This window comes from Dromiciops gliroides, chromosome 4 (genome assembly GCF_019393635.1).
Source record: "Dromiciops gliroides isolate mDroGli1 chromosome 4, mDroGli1.pri, whole genome shotgun sequence".
NCBI lineage: Eukaryota > Metazoa > Chordata > Mammalia > Microbiotheria > Microbiotheriidae > Dromiciops > Dromiciops gliroides.
This window is the reverse complement of record NC_057864.1, coordinates 8818118-8839970: the sequence shown is the minus strand read 5'-3', so window position 1 is coordinate 8839970 and position 21853 is coordinate 8818118. Positions and strand designations below refer to the sequence as shown.

The 21853-nt window shown below is 41.4% G+C and overlaps 1 protein-coding gene across 1 annotated transcript in view; it reads left to right on the top strand.

The window, feature by feature from the left end:
- LRRC7 (leucine rich repeat containing 7) overlaps positions 1–21853 on the top strand; it is a 574557-nt gene that overhangs the window by 404254 nt on the left and 148450 nt on the right. Inside the window, 1 exon segment of the mRNA XM_044002921.1 lies at positions 15518–15592. Coding sequence (XP_043858856.1) covers positions 15518–15592 — 75 coding nt within the window.

The window sequence follows — 21853 nt, the reverse complement described above, 5'->3', positions numbered from 1 at the left end:
AAAGGTTGGGAAAGGCTTCCTGTAGAAAGTGGAATTTTAGCTAGGACTTGAAGGAAGTCAGAGAAAACCAGGAGACAGAGATTTGGCAGGAGTCATCCAAGGCACAGAGACAGCCAGGGAACACGGCCAGAGCCAAGAGATGGAGTGTCCTGTTCGTGAAAGGGCAAAGTGGTCAGTGTCTCTAGACTGATGAGTACATGAAGGAGAGGGACCTGGGGGGGGGCGGAGGGAAGTCTAGGAGGAGAGTGTTGCTCTCTGTAGTAACAGGGAAATTCGGAGGCAGGGACGGTTTGGGAGAAAAGGGAATGAGTTCTGCTTTGGACAGGTTGAGTGTAAGATGTCTACTGGATACCCAGTTTAAGATGTCTGAGAGGCAGCTGGAGATGTGAGACTGGAGGTCGCAGAGGTTAGGCCGAGCGAGTTAGATGTGAGAACCACCATCATCATAAAGATAATAAAACCATGGGAGCTGATGAGACTGCCACATTGAGAAGTATGGAGAGAGAAGAGAAGAGGGTGCAGGACAGAACCCTAAGAGGGCTTGATGTGAGGGAAGCTCCAGCAGAGGAGCCAGAAGGAGGAAGGCAGGTAGAGAGGAGGAGAATCCAGAGAGAGGGCATCCTGAAAACAGAATCAAGGAGGAGAGAGTGATCAGCGGAGTCAGAGGCTTCAGATAAGTCCAGAAGAATGACAGTTAGAACGTGGCCTTGGATTTGGCAAGAGATCATCAGTAACTTTGGAAAGAGCCAATTCAGTGGAATGAGGGGGCCAGAAACTGAACTGCAGGGAGATAAGGGGGAGGAAAGCTGAGGGGCCTGTTGGGCATGGCCTCCTTGAGGAGTTTAGCACAGGGGCAAAGAGAGTTAGGACCACAGTTAATGGGGAGAGAAAGATCATGTGAGGATTTTTTGAGCAAGGGGAGACTCAAGCATGTTTCTGGGCAGTTGAAATGAGCCAAGAGACTGGAGAAGGTAAGTGACTTCCCCAGGATCATCCATCCAGTAAATAAAGGGCCCAGATGGTATTTAAACCCAAGCCTGTAGGACGCTAAGTCCAGCACTCTAGCCCCTGTGCTGGGGGAAATGAGGGAGAAATCAGAGCAATTACTACATGAATTAAAACTCAGGAAAATAAATCCCCTGCAAAATGAAAACTGACTCACTCCTTCAGGGCCTAACCTTTGCAGCTCTAACAAAATTAACTCGGGAAAAAAGACCGGGTTTATAGACACATTTAACAGAAGGGTTCCAAGAAAACAAGCAGATTTCCAGTAATGGAGGAGTAATTCTCCAGTTCTGCCCCTCACAAAGAGTTTTTAACTGGTCCTGCAGAAAAATGTGAATAAAATTTTTGCCGGTTGTTATAACCAAGAGGCTGCTGGTGCTCAGATTGTTGTGTGCAATAAGAACTCTGATGTGGTGGGATGTGAGAAGGTGATACTGATTTCCTTTTGGCAGAGGTGAGTCTGAACTTCCCCATTACTGTATAGGACACCTCACCATGCTCACAACCTAGAAGTGATCCTAGATTCTTCACTATCTCCCCACCCCCCACCTCCCCATACCCAGCTGTTGCTAAAGGCCAGTCCATTTCACCTTTGCAGTATCCCTGGTCTATTTCACCTTTGCCTCATCCCTTGTCCATTTCACTTTTGCAGCATCCCTGGTCCATTTCACCTTTGCAGAATCCCTGGTTCATTTCACTTTTGATGCAGTCCTCTCTCCTCTGACCCTGCCCCCAGGGTGGGGGCAGGCCCTTACCACCTCGCCCCTGGACTACTGCCATAGCTGCTGGTGGATGCCCCTGCCTCAGTCTCTCCCCGCTCCCATCCACCCTTCATTCAGCCACTAAGCGAATTTCCTAAAATGCAGGTCTGATCAAGTCACCCCGCCCCACAACCCTCTCCTGCAACCCCACTCAATAAAGTCCAGCGGCTCCCTATGGCCTCCAGGAGCAAATATAGGCATCCGAAGATGTTGAATGAGCTCTGCCTTCACCAAGCCTTTTCCATAACTTTGGCTCACTGGGGAAGGGGTGATCCCAGTTTAGGTGTCTTCGCTCCACTGTTTGGGGGCTGATGGGGCTCAGGGAGCCGCCTCCGGAGTTAGGAGGGAGGCTGGAGCAGGAACCACGTGGAGGCAGGTGCTCGCGCAGCCCCAAAAGGCTCCTTGGGATTTGGGGCGTGGCCACAGACTGGGAGGGTCTGGGACAGGACCCAGTTGACAAAGGCCCCCGTGGGGTGAGGGAGCAGGGAAGCTGAGGGGTCTAGGGGGATGGGAACGTCACAGGGTCAGATTTAGAAGAGGAAAGGACCTCAAAGGATGTTGAGGCCAACCTTTGGCTTTTACAAACGAGGAAACCGAGGCAGAGACCGCTTCCATGACTTCAGGGTCACCGTCCAGGCGGGGCCTCGTAAGCTCCGGAAGCAGAGTCCAAACTGAGGCCTCCCTGATGCGGATCCAGCTCCTACCGGGTGCCCTGAAGGAGGTGCTGAGTCAGCGTGAGGGAGGGGAGAGGGGATGGCGCCCTGGGGAGGGAATGGAGCGTTTGGTGGGACCAAGTGATTGGAGTGACGTCATAAAAAATTACTCAGCTTGACCAGTATTCCCCTGATCTGCGCAAACGCGCTTTAAGCACAAACACTTGTAAACAGACAGGATCCCCTTACTTTGAAACTGGAATCTGAGTCGCTACCTCAGTGTTCTTTACCTCGTGGATTAAAAAGTGCAGGGCTCGGTCATAGCGGAGTGCTTGGAGGTCGCCCTAAATTCCGGTCTTGTGGTTTGTGCTGGTCAGGGAGGGATTTGTGGGGGTGCTTGAACAGGGGCAGAAGAGCTGAACAGAAGCCTAAGTCCTTCACAGCCCGAAATTCTGTGAAACCTCCTTATGTATACTCCAGGGCTCATTGTTGATATTAATCATATATGTGAAATATACACACACACATAGTATGCGCGTGCATTGTGTATTTTATTTTGTGTGTATATTTATATAGTTATACACACTTGCACAAAAGTGAGACACCACTTGCCACTCAAACAGAAGAGAATATTAGCACCATGATACAAAACAGCTGATCCTAAAATCACTTCTAGCCTGAGGGGGTGTTATGGGTGGAAGGGGAGAGAGAAGCAGAGGGAAGGAGGAGGATGGGACTATCTTCAGCCATCTAAAGGGTTTTCATTTGGAAGGCCGGTTCAACCTATTCTGCTTGGTCCCAGAGGGCAGAACCGGACGTATAAATGGAAATTAAAGGGAGGACAGAGTTGGGCCAATAGAACCAAAAGCTTCCTTACAATTCTATAAAAGGAAGCCGTTGTGCCACCGCACTGAAGTTCTTCAAGTAGAATCAGGATAATTGACCATTTGTCTGAGACAGTGCAGAACGCTTTTGTTCTTGAGGTTAGGGTTGGACAAAATTAGCTCTGTGTGATTGTTGGATTATATGATTTTATTTTGATATCCATTAAAGATACACATTTGCAGTTAAGAAAAATTTACCCTTATAAGTAATTTTTCTTGTGTCAATATAAAAACTAATTTCCATCTCCTGGGCGCCTAAGAAATGTCAGTAATGAGGCGTGCTGGGTGGCTCGAGGAAGTCAGTTTCTTTAAAACTTCAGTGGTAATCCATCCAATTACTCAGGTAAGGAGCTATTTGGAACCTGTGTAGGTGGAAGGTTACCAAAAGTGGCAAAACTAAGGATCCTTTGAAGTATTAAAATAATGGTGTTAGGATTATTAATGTCAGTCTATCAGGGGCCTGTGATTTCATCTAACAGAGATCATGATCCATCTGTAACTTAGTAACCATCTGTGATTTATCGTTTTAGCTACTTTGCAGAGGCTGAGAGACTTACCTATGAACATACAGCTGGGAAAGTGTCAGATGTAGAATGTGACCCAGAACCAAAATGAGATGCTATACCAGGCTTCCTCTTCCTCTTAGTATTTTATTTATATATGTGGGTATATGTATATGTATATACACACATATTTAATGCTGTATGCTATATATACTGTATAATATACTGTATAATACTGTGTATAATGCATAATGTACTATATATACTATAATACTAATAATACTATAATATAATATACTACATATAATAATAGTATGATAATTGTTATCCAGTCAGTTAACATTTATTAATCATTGCAGGGTCAGGCTCTATGCCAGGCACCGCCCCCCAGTCTTGTGGTAAAATATGAAAGTTTTTAACAGTCGGTTAGGATAAGTGAAAGACGCCAGTTTTTCAAGGACCACCCTTTTGGGGAGGAGATGTACAGTCCGCCTGCTGCGCATGTCAGACTGCCTGCCAGGTACAGTGCGCCTGCTGCGCATGTCAGACTGCCTGCCGGGTTTTTTTGACTTCCGGGGTGGAGAGAACGGGAGTAGCCTTTTTTGCCGGCTTGGCGGGACTCCGGGCGGCGCGGCGCAGACGGTCTGACTCACTCCAAAGGTGGCCTAAATCGGTTTGGTGAGTTTTTATAAGGAATATAGACAGCCTAGATTTAAGACGATTTGTACTGTATTTCTGTTTTCCTATCCTTCTAATCAACAACACCTTATATACAATAAAGGCTCTATCTAGAAAACCAGAAGCTTCTTCCATTTACTAGTCTGGGAGATGAATTAAGGGAAGGGTTAAGTAGGGGAGATTTATGATCTAATATCCAATTTTAAATCTCACAGTTTGGCGACCCCGAAGGGACCTTAAGGACCCTCCCACCCTCCCTAGTTTGGCCATAAGCCGGCTAATTCGGTGGATTTTCCAAATACCCCCCCCCCCCCCCCCCCCCCCCCCCCCCGCGGACTTTCCCTTTGTCTAATCTCCCTTAAAGACTTTAAGCCTCTAAAAGTCTTGCTTTAAACAGAAAAGCCAGCCCAGTTTAAAGGGCAAGATGCTCGAATATTCTACCATCCCTTTGATTTTTCTCATCGGAATGTATTGGGACAGCATAACATCCCGACTTAGAGGAATAGTTTATTCAATGGTCCTTCATAACATTATTGGTTTTTTCCTCATTCAGGCAGCAAAAAGTTTTTTGTATAATAGTATACGTGAGAATCTTTGGGAAAATACGTTTAATATAAGTAGAAATTTTATGCCTGCAATTGAAATACCTTTTAATACCACATCCATAGTTCATACGACTAAGGATTTTATTTTTTTTTGTTGTTTTTTTTTTGTTTTTGTTATTATCATTGTTTTTGTTATTATCATTGTTATGATGTGGGGGAAACTCTCACATATGGAGAGAGACCTCAAAATGGCTGTTTCTACTAGAGATGATCCAAGTTCAGAATCAGATCAGCAGAAACTACTCCCTCTGCAGGAAGCTATAGAACATAGTAAGAAGGGAGTGCCAATTCAAGTCAGAAAATATAGCCCCTTTAGACCAAGTGACTTGAGCGCATGGAAATCAATCATCCCTAGTTTTGAGAAAAATCCAAACACTGTAATTTCACAGTTAAGGACTATATTTAATGCATATCAACCCAGTTGGGCTGATGTTACTTGCCTTTTGGAAACTTTACTGTCCCCAACTGAGATTACAGATATTATCTCAGCAGGAAATGCCCTTGTTGCGAAAGGTAAGGCCGATGTGGAATGGCCTCTAAAGGATCCAGAGTGGAATTATAATGATGATAGGGATTTCCAAAGATTAAAAGATGCTAGAGAAACACTTCTGAAGGGAATGGAATCTTGCTCTAGAAAACCGGAAAACTGGCAGAAATTTTTAAGCCTACCTCAGGAGGCTAATGAAAGACCAAACAGATTTTATGATAGACTTTGTGAGGCCGCTAGACAGTACACCAGATTGGATCCAGTAGATTTAAGAGATTCCTGTATCATTCTCAACACATTTGTTTATAATTCACTGCCAGAAATACGCAGATACTTTCTGAAACAATGTCCAGACTGGAGAAATCTCTCAGTAGATAGAATTAAGGAACTTGCAAATTATGTCTTTGACTCACGTGAGGAAGATCCAGATCACCCTAAACAGAGCATTCTGGCACCAGCGATTCCTAGTCAGCCATGTGGACACCGGAACAAGGACACTAAGGTGTGTTGTTACTGTCGTAAGGAGGGGCATGAATTGAGAGAATGTAGGACTTGGAGAAGAAATTCTAATTCTAATTACAGGCGAAATCAAAATAGAAATAGATCTTTTTGGAGGAATACAGAAAGGCAGTACCAGAATAATGGTAACCAAGACCCCCCTCAGAAGAGGACACAGGAATGATGGTGTCTTGGGGAGGAATGGAACATAGATAATGAAAGCCATATATTCCCAGATCCAGATTTTTTGAATGCACTTGTGCCAGTCCATTCACCTCCCCAGAGTAATGAACCACATGTCACCTTAAAAGTGGGGGAGACTTATTATGATTGTCTGCTAGACACAGGAGCCTCTAAATCAGTATTAGTAAGCAAACCAGATGCTGGGTGTAGACCTGTAGGATTTTTGAATGTAGTGGGAGTCTCAGGAAAGAGCCAGAGAGTGGCAAAATTGAATCCTCGCATGGTATCTATGGGGCCCTTAACAGTGGAACATTCATTTTTACTCATGCCTGATGCCCCTGTAAATTTATTAGGTCGTGATCTCCTTTGCAAGCTTAGAGCAACCATATCTTGTGCTCCAGATGGGGCTGTCTCCTTACAATTGCCAGAGGATACTGTTCATTTATTACCAATTTTACTTACAGAAGCTCAAGGAACAGCAGGGGAGGTATCCAAAATCCCCTCTGACATTCCTGAGTCTTTATGGGCCTCATCCCCTAATGAGGTGGGGCTCCTTAAGTCTGCCATGCCTGTTACCTTTAAAGTTAAGGGGGGACCACCCCCCTCCATTCCACAGTATCCATTGTCTAGGGAAGCAATAGAAGGGATCACCCCTATAATTGAGGCTTTGAAAAGCCAGGGTATTATTATTCCATGTCATCACTCTCCATGCAATACTCCCATTTTGCCAGTTAAAAAACCCAAGCCTGGGCCAGATGGTAAACCTGTTTATCGCTTTGTGCAAGATCTTAGAGCGATTAATAATTATGTTATTCCTAGACATTCTATAGTCGCAAATCCGGCTATGATAATTTCCTCAATTCCCTATGAATCTACATGTTTCACAGTGGTAGACCTTTGCTCTGCCTTTTTCTCCATACCAGTACATGAGGACTTCCAATATTTATTTGCTTTTACCTGGAAAAATAGACAGTGGACCTGGACTAGACTCCCACAGGGATTTGTAGACAGTCCCACATTATTTTCCCAAATTTTACAGCAGGATCTGGCCTCTATTACCTTTAAGGGCTCCACACTAGTACAATATGTAGATGACTTACTTTTGGCCTCTCCTAATGCTGAAATTTGTCAGGAAGATAGCCGTCACTTACTGCTGGAGCTGCACAAGAGAGGACACAAGGTTTCCAAGACAAAGGTACAATGGTGTTTGCCCCAGGTAGAATATTTAGGATTTATTTTGGCTGCTGGAACTCGCTCTGTCTCTTCTAAGAGAGTCCAGGCCATTCAACAACTCTCTGCCCCCACTACTAAGAGGCAGTTGAGAGCCATTCTGGGAGCAGCTGGGTACTGTAGACAATGGATACCCTCTTTTGGTGAAATTACTAAACCTCTCATAGCTCTTACAAAAAGTTCTGTTCCAGACAGTTTACAGTTGGATCCCCAGCATCTCTCAGCCATAAAAGAATTAAAACGGGCCTTGTTATCAGCACCTGCCCTAGGACTGCCAGATTATAGTAAGCCTTTCACTCTCTTTGTGCATGAACAAAGGGGGGTGGCTTCTGGAGTCCTGACTCAGTCACTGGGGCCTAACCAACGTCCTATAGCCTACTATTCAATTCAGCTGGACCCTGTAGCGGCTGGAGCGCCACCTTGCCTTAGAGCAGTGGCGGCCACAGCGCTTTTGGTAGAAAAAGCCTCTGATTTGGTCCTAGGTAACCCTCTAACTGTGCAATGCCCTCACGAAGTGGAGGCTCTCTTACTACGTCACAGGACACAAGCCTTTTCAGATCAAAGGCTGGCTAAGTATGAAATAACCCTGTTAGGTAATGAGAATATCACTTTAAAACGCTGCACAGTTCTTAATCCAGCAACACTACTCCCTAACTTACCATTCTCAGGGGAACCGTTGCATGACTGTGCTTCTTTAGTTGATATGGCTGAAAAACCCCGTGATGATCTTTTTGATACACCTTTAGAAAATCCTGATCTTGTCCTCTATACAGATGGTTCCTCATTTATGAGAGAGGGAACCCGTTTTACTGGAGCTGCTGTAGTTTCTGATTATGACACCCTCTGGGCAGCTTCTCTGCCTTCCCATTTTAGTGCACAGGCTGCTGAACTTGTGGCTCTTACACAGGCCTGTAATATAGCTAAAGATAAGAGTGCCACCATTTTTACTGACTCGAAATATGGCTTTGGCATATGCCACTTTATTGGTATGATTTGGCGTCAACGAGGCTTTCTAACATCCTCGGGCAAGGCTATTGCCAATGGGGACCTTATCAAGGACCTCTTAGATGCCCTAAAACTGCCTTCTTCCCTAGCCGTTGTACATTGCCCTGCCCACACAGGGAATAGTGATCCTGTTTCAAAGGGAAATGCACGAGCCGATTCTGCAGCCAAGCTTGCTGCATTAGAAGCTCCTGAACATGTATTTAACCTTTCACCTTCTGAGGATATTCCTTCCAACCTAACCTATGACGATTCTGAAGTAGAAAAGTGGAAAAAGAAATTTAAGGCGAAACAGATCAATGGCATCTGGGTGTCTCCGGAAGGTAAGCCATTTCTTCCCCGGAAATTCTACCACCAGGTATGCCTCTCTGTTCACAGAAAAGGCCATTTTGGTACACAAGGCATTGTAGACTCTATTAAGAGAACCTGGATAGCACCAGGTGTGACTAATACAGCATCTCGAATCTGCTCGGGCTGCTCCACATGTCAGTCTTATAATCAGTATGCTTTTAAGGTCAAAGCTTATGGAGGGCGTCCTCTAGCATATACACCTTTTGAGCACTTACAAATTGATTATATTACTATGCCAAAAGCAGGACATTATAAATTTTGCCTTGTTATAGTTGATCAGCTCACTCGGTGGGTGGAGGCCTTTCCCAGCCCCCGAGCCACAGCTGCCTTTGTTGCCAAAATTCTTCTTAAAGAGATAGTACCTCGTTTTGGCCCACCAGCCCGCATCGATTCTGACAAAGGCACACATTTCACTGATTCGATTTTATCCCAAATCTACTCTTTCTTGGGAGTGACTCCAAAATTCCACACGCCCTACCATCCACAAAGTTCAGGCCAAGTCGAACGTATGAATAAAGAGCTTAAGAGTATGATTGGCAAATTATGTACTGAAACCCATTTGAAATGGCCTGATGTTCTACCATTGGCATTATTCTATCTACGAAGTAGACCAAGAGGAGAACTTCATATATCTCCTTATGAAATGCTTTTTGGTCACCCTCCTATCCAAGCTAAAACTTTTTCCCCAGTTTATACATCACTGGTGGGAGGTGATACTTCTGTTGCTTCCTATATACAGGAATTACAGACCAGGCTACGTGAACTCCATGAGGCAGGAGCTGTGGTCCAGGCAGGACCATTAGACTTTTCATTGCATAACTTCAACCCAGGAGATAAAATATATGTAAAGAATTTTCAGAGAACCAGTGGAACTCAACCTGCCTGGGAAGGACCTTTTCAGGTATTATTGACAACTCCTACCGCCATTAAAATTGGTGAAAAAGACTCATGGATTCATTGCTCTCATATAAAGCCTGCACCATTCTTAGGTGAAGAGATTTCAGATAGACCTGAGGTAGACGCTAAAGAGGTAAAAACCCTAACGATAGCAACTGTTAAAGAGCAAAGAAAGTTCAGAGGAAACAGGAAGTTCCCATTTAAGAATCCCACTGATCAGTTAAATGCTTTGGGACTCAGTCTTCGTAAAGTATCAGGAGACGGAAATTGCCTTTTTAGGGCTTTAGCAGACCAGCTAGAAGGTCACTGTAGAAATCATCTCAGACACAGACAAGAAGCTGCTTCTTATATGATTAACCATAGACAAGAGTTTGAGTCTTTTATAGTAAATGACTCCCCTTTTGAAGAATATGTTGATGAATTAAAGAAATTTGGAAAGTGGGGAGGAAATGATACAATTGTAGCATTTGCTAAGCAGCATCAGCTGAATGTTGTGGTTCATCAATTAAATCAGCCTTTATTGAAAATCAGTGGCACAGACAAAACTGATGCTACAGAACTCCACATTTTCTACCATAAAGAACATTATGACAGCATTAGAAAGATCAATGACAATTCAGAAACCCCTGCCACTTTGGCATGCAGAGAATTGGGGAACCAGTTAAAACAATGTGGCATACCCCAAACTCTAGCAGCTTAAATACCTTATAATTTAACAAGCATTTCCTTCTACAGGCAAAAGCACTGAAGTACATGGCCTAGTTTTCTGGCCTACCTCAACTATTTTTTTTTTTTTATTAATTTTTGGGTTTTTTTTGTTTTTGTTTTGACTTTTGAAAGGCACTGAAAAGACCTGGAATTGACTGCACCTTTAAGTTCTTTAAGAGCACAAAAGGGTGCTTAGCGAATCTTTTGCTTTTTATTTTTTATTTTTGGTTTTGCTTTGGTTTTTTTTTACTTTTGTTTCTTTTGCTTTTCTTTAAAACTAAATTTTGTAAACTAAGTGATTATTCAAAGACATTTTAAGTATATGCTGTGGGTGAGGCTATCGGGCCTCAGAAGCTACCAGAATTCTTCTTTTTTTTTATTTACTCTTTCTTTTTGAGAGAACCATGAGTTCTAATGAGTTTTGTTTTATTTATTTATTTTTCTCCTTTCTCTTGTATGTTGTTCTGTTTAACTAAAAAGTACCAGAAATTGCCTGATACCTCACTGAAAACATTGAATATTGAATCTTGCTAATTGAAGTCTTATTTCTTTTTGATGAATTAATCACCACTTTAAGTATCTGCTACTGTTATACCAGAGAATTCATGTATAAGATGATGTGGTCTACTTGCTAAAAGAAGATTATGTAATAATGTCTAAAAGAAGATTATGTAACAATGTCTAATATAATCAGCTATTTACATTCGTTTATTATTTATATGTCATTATACTCTGGGTATGGTTTGGAATTATTGTATATATCACTAATATATTCTCAGTTATGCAGCATAGCACACATTTTTACCATCATATTGTCTTTGGTGAAATTAATGAGATTTCAGAAATATGGAAACTTATCATTTCAGAGACTAACTTGCTGTGAACTCTGACGCAGGCCCTGGAGAGAATATATGTGCAACAAAAGGAGAGACAGGTATACGTAAGTCCATGGTTTGCTTATGATGGTGACTATGTAGAGCACAATTACTAGGCACAGTCCAGTATTCATCCTCTCTCCCTCCTAATTTAACCTAATTTAACTGAACTTATTTATCTTTTTATCTCACTCAGTTGAATTCACCTGTGGCCTAGCACAATCACTGGCTGTCTCAGAACCATGAGATATGGTATGATAACCTTTCCATAACATTTTCAGGTGTCATGAACACATACTAAATTTGGCTTTGATCCAGACACATGGTGGTAAAAAGTGTTACACATTGCATAACTACCTCAACCCTCTATTACAAGTCTAACCATATAAAGGAGGGAATGTAATGGAATTTATTAATTTGATCATTGACAATGCTATGCTAAGGTTTTAAAAATACAGCAATTCAAACAGTTAAAGAAGATAATCCAGCTTTCCAGACCAGAGTCCAGAATCCAGTTTTCCAGACCAGAATCCAGTTTCCTCCTGATGACATCTTACCACTTCAAGAAGACAAGAGAACTCAGAGACTTTATATGAACTGTTTTGCTTTATTAGCTTTTACTATCTCCTTTCTGTTATATACTATCTGTAACATGTACTCTCTGCAGAGGCTCTCCCTTTGCAAGACTAATGTCAAAGCGTCGGTTCATGAGGAAAAAAAAAAAAAAATCGCCCCTCTGGACAAAACTTTCCTCTCTTCCTTTTCTGTATTGTTGTTCGCATATTATTAGTCAGCAAAAGTTATTATATTCTTTTTACTGTTCCATCAAGGAAACATTCCGTTTCTTGAGGAAGCAAAGGGGGGAAATGTGGTAAAATATGAAAGTTTTTAACAGTCGGTTAGGATAAGTGAAAGACGCCAGTTTTTCAAGGACCACCCTTTTGGGGAGGAGATGTACAGTCCGCCTGCTGCGCATGTCAGACTGCCTGCCAGGTACAGTGCGCCTGCTGCGCATGTCAGACTGCCTGCCGGGTTTTTTTGACTTCCGGGGTGGAGAGAACGGGAGTAGCCTTTTTTGCCGGCTTGGCGGGACTCCGGGCGGCGCGGCGCAGACGGTCTGACTCACTCCAAAGGTGGCCTAAATCGGTTTGGTGAGTTTTTATAAGGAATATAGACAGCCTAGATTTAAGACGATTTGTACTGTATTTCTGTTTTCCTATCCTTCTAATCAACAACACCTTATATACAATAAAGGCTCTATCTAGAAAACCAGAAGCTTCTTCCATTTACTAGTCTGGGAGATGAATTAAGGGAAGGGTTAAGTAGGGGAGATTTATGATCTAATATCCAATTTTAAATCTCACAGTCTCTTGGAAGGCCTGTAATGGAGCTCCCCAGTTTTCTTTTAATGGCCCTGTACCATTCAAGGTTTTATCAGTGACATGGGCAAAAGTATAGGTAGCATACTTGTCAAATATGCAGATGGCCCAAATGTGGAACAAATAGCCAACACAACACAGTAGAATATGATCAAGACCCAAGAAGATTTTAACCAGCTAAAATATTGGGTCAAATCCAATTAAATGAAATTTAAGAAAGGTGAAATCTTACCCTCATGTCTAAAAAATCAAGTTCATAAGTATAGGATGAAGGAGGAGTGATTAGATAAGAGTTTATCCAAATAAATATCTGATGCTATGGGTATCCTGCAAGCTCTATATGCATCGATAGAATAAAGTGGCAGTCAAGAATGCACATGCAGTCTTGGACTTAACTAAGAAAGAAAGTGCTTACAGGACAAAGGAGGGGGTGGTCTCACTGTACTCTGTCTGATCAGAGCACATCTGGTGCATTGTGCTCATTTCTCGATTCCATTTGTCAAAGGGAACATCTAAAGCTTTGGAATGCTTCCAAAGCAAAGTAAACAGGATGATGAACATGACACAGTGTGAAAAGAGGGACAATTTGGAGTTAGTGGATCTGTGAGATCTTAGGAGTCTTTTCATCTCTCTGGGACTCATTTTTGTCATCCAAAAGCATCCATTTTATGTTATCATAAAGGTTGTTCAGGGTGACCTCTAGGGTCCTTTGCAGTTCCAAGTCTGTGTTCCTATGACCCTCAGCCAGATCCCATGACAAATGAGTACCCCTTGAGGAAAACCAGGAGTGAGGGGCTGGAGATGGATAGGGTTTGATGGAAAGGCAGGGCCCTACTATATTCAAACACCTGAATGACTGTTACTGGGAAGAGAAATTAGACTTGTTCTGTTTGAACTATGAAGGCAGAAACAGGAATTGTGGGTGAGAAAGGTAAAGAGGCAAGTTTAAGCTTAATAGAAGGGAAAAATTCCTAACAAATGGAGCTATTGAAGTTAAACGGGCTGCCTCAAGAGGTAGTAGGTTCCCCCTCACTGAAAGTCCTTAAGCAAAGGTTGAATGGCCATTTGTCAAGTATATTGTTGGAAGGAATCTTGTTCCACTATGGGTTGGACTAAATTGTTAGAGGTTCTTTCTCTCTTTGAAATTCTGTGATTCTGAACCTAAATACCTTGATATGCTTAAAGTGGTAAAGAAATGTTATGAATCTCCATGTGAAAAGACCTCTAATTCACCAAGAGAAAGGCACATATATCACCTCATCCCCATCAAATTAAGAAAGCTGATAAAAGACAGAATGAATGATGTTGGAGGAGTGGTGCACTAATACACTATCGGTAGGAGTTTAACCATTCTATGACACAACTTGGAAAGATGACCCCAGAACTTCTAAACTCTGTTTATGTAGGTCAAACTACACAAACAAGGTACTTAAGTCAAAGAGTTTAGGAACAAAAAGAAAGGTCCCACGTGTCCCAAAATATCCAAAGCAGCACTTTTTGTGATACTGTAGCAGCCATAAACAAAAGAAAGACATAAAAAGCGGGGACATAAAGTATCCACTCAGCATCTGAGAAATGGCTAAGCAATCTATGGAATATGACTGAGATGGGATGTCACTGGGAAAACAAGTGCGAGCAATCCCATGTTAATGTGGAAGGCTTGTATGAAATTTGATTTAGAGCAAAGGACACAGAGTTAGGGAAACAACATAAACAGTGATTCAGATCACGTAAATGAAGACAACACTAGAAGCCTACAAAAATCATGTCAGTTGCAATAATCCTTGTTGGTTCCAGATCAAGGTTGGAACCCAGCTCTTCTCATTAGAAAGGTCGAAGTCTGGTGCCAGCAGAATTTGACTGCCCTATCTCTGATGCTCCATCACATGCTTTGATTTCACTTTTTTTTGGTAGTAGAAAGTCCTATGGGGAGAGGGTATTGAGAAGTACTCATGATATAAAAAAATACATCAATAAAATTAAATAGACACAGTAACATTAAACTTTGGGGAGAAAAGTGATATTTGTTCCACCCCTCTCACTGAGTAATATTGTGAAGCTCAAATAAAATATATGAAACTCACCTTGTTATTGTTAAGTGCTGTATTAAAAGAAAAGTATTGTTACAATTATTAGCAGACTTTTGTTCCAGGGTGGTTTTTTTTCAGTTTTTAGTTTGGAGAAGGGCAGGGTTGTTTGTTTTTAGGTACCTAGGCATAGTGGAAATTCAGATCTGGGTTCAAATCCTGAGTCTGACACTTAGTGGCTATATGGCCATGGACACCTCAGTTTCCTCATCAAAAAGGAGTTACTGTGAGAAAAGTATTTGGCAAACATTTAGCTACTACAAATGTTACGATTATGAAGCCCACTAAGCTCCTCACAGGATACACACCCAATATTTGGAGAATGAAGGAAGAAAAGAATGAGTCATCGTTTAGATTCCTATCCTGACAGTGAATAATCAATAGGGCTTGGTTTTCTTTTCTTTCTTTTTTTTCTTTTCTTTTCTTGCATGTGTCCAGGGGAAGGAGCAGCTTAAAAAGCTCTAGGTTGACTATAAAGGTTTAGGGACTTTGGGGTATTACTTAGAGCCTCTTAAATAGGAAGTTCCCTTGAAGACTCAAATGCATAATCTAACACAAATTACTGGCTTCCTTTAGAAGCACTCAGATAAACTAAACTGAATCCAAATGCACCTCACAGCCAACCTTGTTTGTCTTCATGCTCTTCAACCATATCTGCTACCCAGCCAGTTCTTTTCTCAGTTAAGTTCTATTGGATCTTGTCTTAACTGGGTGTCTCTCTTTTCCCCCAGCCTGAGGTTCTGGAACAAATACAAAACCTAAGGGAACTATGGATGGATAATAATGCACTTCAAACACTTCCTGGGGTATGTAAGTTTATATTATGTAATGCCTTTTATATGGGTTTTGAGAGAAATATCATTTATACAATATATTATCATTTAACCATAATAGAGCTTTTAAACCATTTTAATAAGACATATTATAGCTTTGTTTAACTGCAACACGTATTCTACTAATTTAATTTTAGCTCTTTAATTATTCTGTGTATGTGCTTAAAAATGTATGAACGGTCCACCTTATTAGTTCTCTTTGGGGAATCTCACTTATCTGTGCCATTTAATTGATATTACCCTTATTTTTGAAAGTTGGAAAATGTATTATTACCAGATGAAAAATAGTCTATATACTCATGGATGAGTATGTAATCTAATTGAGGCAATTGTATTTAATGAATAGGCCTTGGAAATGTCATGGGTTTCCTCAGTTCACGAAATTCCTTAAATTCTGTAGAATTAACCATTATCTTTAAAGCTGATCAGAAACTCCCTTGATGTTTTTACAGTCCCATCTTAAGAGCAAAATCATTCTTTGGGTCCCATCTATGTCCTTTAGGCTTGAGTTAAAATTTTGAGTACAGTATGAGCCAAAACTTATTCAAGGTGGACAAAAAGTCAAAGAATCAGATTCTTCATTAACTGAAAGGGCAACTTTCAATAAAGTACTTTCTCCTAAGTGGAAGCTATCACAATTAACTCATTGAATGTGAGTCTTATAGCTCTTCGAATGGTTGGGAGAGTATTAGCCCATTGAGCACACTACCACTATGCCCCTAAGTACAGTCTCAGTATTTAAACATGAGAATGTTTAAAGGGAAAAGTAATTCCTCTGTTAGCACAATCACCCTTTCTGCCTTTTCCAGAGATGGATCCTCTACTTTATGGAATAATGTAAGAAAATTGGTAGGAAATGTAGATATCACCAGCAACAAATTTATTCTCCTTCTCTACAATCACAAACCTAATTAAAAAGATGACTCTTGGAATGGGACAGAGAACTTACTTTTCTAACCTGAAAATTGCATTGCTACGAATTTTCCCAGTCATTGTGGGGAAATGGGTATATTTTTCCATACCTAGATTGAATTAGATAGATGTATGAATGCAGATAGATAGATGGCTAAATCCTAGCTTTATATTCATCACCCTGTGAGTATGTGTAGCATTTACTAGAGTGCTCTGCCCATAGTAGGCACTCAATAAATGTCATTTGGATAGTCCATATGTCTAGTTCAAGGATTCCTCCACCCTATGTGTCCCCTGGGGTCATCAGAATAGTTTGTAACTAGAACTCCACAGGTTTGAGTAGGAATGTCCCTCAGTTCCCATTTAAACTACTCAATTTTTACATAAAATTCTGAACAGTCCTTATTTTGCCCTGTTGAAAGAATTTATAAAAAATACAGAGAACTAAGAGCAGTTTATAAACAGTCCAAGCAATTCTCCTCCTCCTCTAGTATTCCTAGCTCCCCTCATATCACCATCATGTGGCTCAAAATTCCCTGGAAGGGAAGTTCACTTGAGGCAGAGCTAAATGACGCTTCATGTTCCTGTGAGCCCTCTCTCCCAGAAATACTGACACAGTTCTCTGGACTTAGAAGAACACACTATGATCCAGTCTCTCTTGAAAGGGATGTCAACATGCTTGGTGTTGTTAGGAAGCCATCCTCTCCTCGCCATTAGATAACTAAGTAGCAAGGAAGACAAAGATCCAGGTTTCTCCCCATAGTCCTTTCTGCTTCTCTACCTATGGGCCACAATTCTCATCTCCCATGGTGGCTTGGTTTTGTGATGGAGAAGCATTCCTCCTTTTCTCCTCAAAAGGCTGTGTCTGGGCAAACAAGGTGGACTTCTCCTGAGGACACAGGGTCCAGAAACGCAGGACACATTGAAGAAATCCACCTCCTTAGCCCAGAACTGGCCCAGAAGTCTTCTGTGAATCACAGCTATCGTCTTTGGGGATAAGCATTTTCCCCAAGGGGAGAACTAATTAGATTGGCAGGCTTCCTGGTCCCAGGGACCCACACCTGTCTTCTGGTCCTATCCATGCTCTGTTCTTTTGACTGCCATATTATTCTGAACCCTTTCAGAGGCCCCCATCCATGAGTGTAACTCAGCTCTGAATAGCCATGACTCAACAGTCATCCTCAATGATGTACCTAGGCCAAGGACACGACTTCAATACTGCTGTCCTTCAAGGAGATGTTATGATTCAAATCAGTACCGTATCAATGGGCAGATCCACCCTTTCCATAGGAAATATGTCTTCAAGGGCAGAAAAAGGCTGTATCCTTTACTTTGTCCTGTTTATCATGTCCCTGTTTACAATCTATTAAAGAAATTTCAAAACTCATTTCATGGAGTAAGTCCACACTTTGGATCCAGAGCTGTCTCTAGAGCCAAAACAGATGTCTCATCCCCTAGCCTCATTGGGGTGATCAGGCTACTTATGGTCAACATTCCCTCCACTGCCATACTTAAATGTATCTGGGGTCTCACAGACATGTGCATTTTGTTCAAAGATGCAGATCACAACCCATCTATGTTTTCTCAGCCTGTGTGACTTTTGTCCATACCTTCCATCAGTCTTCTACAAGGAGTACACCAAGTGTGCTAAGGAAAGGACTTCTAACTCTTGATGCTGCATGGATACAAGTGAACTTTCTCTCCCTCTTGCTATAGGAATGGGCCACCTTCTCTCTGACTGTATCCTTGATGTCACAATTTCTGCTTGTCTTAGTGTACTACAACCTATACATATTCACCATGTATCTCTCCATAAAGTATAGTGACCCTCAACTTTAATTCTTGGAAACTGGTTCTCCATGACTTATAGTCATATAAAATCACCAAAGGAATACTGAAATGGACCTCACTCAATATTAATAATCAGAGGATCAGAAAACAGACTTATGTCATTATTACTTTTTTCTTTTTTTTTCTTTTTTTTTTTTTTTAGTGAGGCAATTGGGGTTAAGTGACTTGCCTGGGGTCACACAGCTAGTAAGTGTTAAGTGTCTAAGGCCGAATTTGAACTCAGGTACTCCTGACTCCAGGGCCAGTGCTCTATCCACTGGGCCACCTAGCTGCCCCCATTATTACTTTTTTCAAGGAAAATCTTGTATACTTTCAATATATTCAGAGGGGACACCTTATTGGAAGAGAGCCTTTAATGTGGTATTCTCTTTTACCAAATCAAATGTATTTTCAGACCTTTTTTTTAACTACAAATTTTTTTGGAATTTTTTTTTGGTGGGGCAATGAGGTTTAAGTGACTTCCCCAGGGTCACACAGCTAATAAGTGTCAAATATCTGAGGCCACATTCGAATTCAGGTCCTCCTGAATCCAGGGCCAGTGCTTTATCCACCACACCACCTAGCTGCTCCCATCAAATGTATTTTCATAGCCACCAAACAATAAGCATAATGGAATATCATATTTTCTAAACCTTTTAGCCAATTATTTAACTCTTAAAGATATCTTTCTGATGCAGAATATAATTTGCAAACACTTGCATTTTCCCTTCTAAGGTTTTTATTATCCAGCATATTGTAGATATGTGTGTAGATTATTCTCTTAGATTTCATATAAATGAAAAAATAAGGATATAGGGGAGTAACTATTGATAGTTTTTCAATTGCTCTTTGAGAAAGGTGAAATGAGAAGATTCATGATTATTTCTAAGCATTGGTTATTGACTCTTCTATCAGATATTTTGAGTATCAGTCCCTCAATATCCTAAAAATTGTGTCGCTTCCACCATGGGCACTGTTGGTGTATCATTGGCCTGGTCTAGCTGCCATTCTCATCTTTATTTCTTTTAGCACCACTTCTACTTCCCATGAGGGGCAAGTTTAGATTACAAATGTGACAACTCCATTCTTGGTTCCAGAAATCTGGACAAGCCTTTTCCATTTTCCATCTCTTTGTACTAAGATCATGCATCCATGCTCTCATGGATGATCCAACTTCATTTAGGCCTTCATCAGGCTTTCTTTAAACTTTGTCCCTCCACTGTCTCTTGACGTTTTCTGAGAGGATTACTATTCTTAATATTCCAGCATCTTCCTCTGTAATATTTTAGAAGTGAACTTATGTTTTAAATCAGTGTGGCTTGTGGCTGAAACATTTCTTCTTCTGGCAGATAGATCAAGTCTTTGCTGAGTAAGGCTTTTTGGGTCTGCTCATTATGCCAGTTAATTTCCATTGATTAAGCTTTCTTGAAAAATGGTGATAACCTGGGTTGATACTTTACCTTTCATCCATTTCTTGTTTTGTTTTGCATAAACAGAATATTTAAGTAGGTTCCAGGTGGAATTGCCTCACGTGGCATATCATTTTTGTTCTTTATTTTAACTTGATATACATTTTTAACATGAATCTAACAAGTCAGTGTTCTTATTATATAGACATAAGTGATTCATAATTGACTCTTGCATCGGTATCAGTTGTTTTGTCACAATATTGTGGTATGGTGGATAAAGCACTGGCCCTGGATTCAGGAGGACCTGAGTTCAAATCCAACCTCAGATATTGAACACCTCTGAGCCCTCTGAAATAATAATCAAGTGCTCATGAGACAAAGAAATTAGTCTCAGCATAATTCATAAGACTTTTGGATTTCTTGTTTCTTACTCTGGAGAAATGTTTTCCAGCATGTTTTTACTGTCCTCCTCCTGCCCTCTGTTGTCTTCTAGTCACCAAACATTAAATTATATATTGAGTTAATTTGAAATCTTGCTAAGTTCTTCAAAGAACTCCTTGGGCTCTAGCACAGATGTTGGCACACAAACTGCAGTTACCTTTGTGATTGTTTTTCCAATTTCCACAGTGAGTGTGACACTCTACAGCTGAATGTCCAATGAAATGATTACCCTTTTTCCCTTGAATGTGTGGCAAGAGCATCCTCACTTCATCTTCCTGCCGAAGGAGAGCCTGTGAGCCATCTTTCCATTTACCTGGACTTTCCTTTGTCTTACAGTTTCACTGATAGGGAGAGTTCAGCTCCTCTGGCTGTATGGCTGCTCACAGCTCACTTTATAAGGATTTCACATTTGGATCCCCACTAGGAAGGATGAGTTTGTCATCAGAGGTAGAGACTGAACCTGTGTTTTACTGGCCAAGGGACCCCCAGGTGAGGATGCTCCCTCTCCAAGTACCTGTTCAGCACCTTCTCTGCACCTCACTGTCTTACAGAGCTGCCTGGAGCAGGGGGGGCCAAGCTCAATTAGAAACAGGGCCACAGAACAAAACAGAAGGCTCCCAGCAGCAGCCATTAACTTAGGAATTCACATACTAACATTACCTATGTCCCATTGTAGTTTGATTTATCTTGTTAAATATTCCCCAGTTACATTTTAATCTGGTCCCAAGGCCAAGTGTTTGAGGCCTCTGACCCAGAGCACTGAGAGCTTCAGTGACTTGGCCAAGATCCCCCAGCTCAGTATGTGTCAGAGGCAGGGCTTGGACCAAGCCTGACCAACCTCAAGGCTGGGTCTACCTAGCCATTCTACCCCTAACAGTGTTTGTAGATGAACTACAAATTACTGTGTGATGTTTAAATCCCTTGAAGACTCTGTCCCTGTTCACCACCACCTGACACTCTCAGACACTGTGCAGAAGTGCAGGGGGTGGAGCTGGGGAGTCTCTACAGAGCTAAAGGCCAGTCTGTATTTTTTTTAATTTTATGGATCACCACGGCCAATAAAGGCATCAGTAAGTGACCAGCCTACCATGATCTCTTCCATACTTAACTACCTGGAAAGAATAAATCACTGTTAGGACCATAATCACAGCATCTCTTTGTTTTTCTTTTTTTTTTAATTGCAGCATTTCTAGCAGAATAGAACTTTCTAGAGCCAGTGTTCTTCCAGAGCAGCCTCGAGGAAACCTAGAACCCATCTGTGCCACCACAAGGTTGTAGAATCAGACCTTGTGAAGGCAACTCACATCCACTCATTGATTTGATCATTGTTTCACACATACATAGTCTGCTTAAACATATGCAGAATTCTGGTCAACAGATGGATTTAGACCATCACCTTTCACTGGCGTCACTCTGTGATGAACTGTGCCTTGGACTTAGGAAGGCTTATCAGTGAATGCACATTCAAAGAAGTTGGTGGTTATCTGTTTCATTAAATTATTAACCTTATTAATTTAGGGTCATGGGACAGTTAAAAAAATTAAGTCCCACACGAGACTCAAATTTATTTGCATATTTATTTGGCATTTTATCTATTAATATTATTGTTCTTTTTCTTTTTTAGCATATGTTTAATAGATTA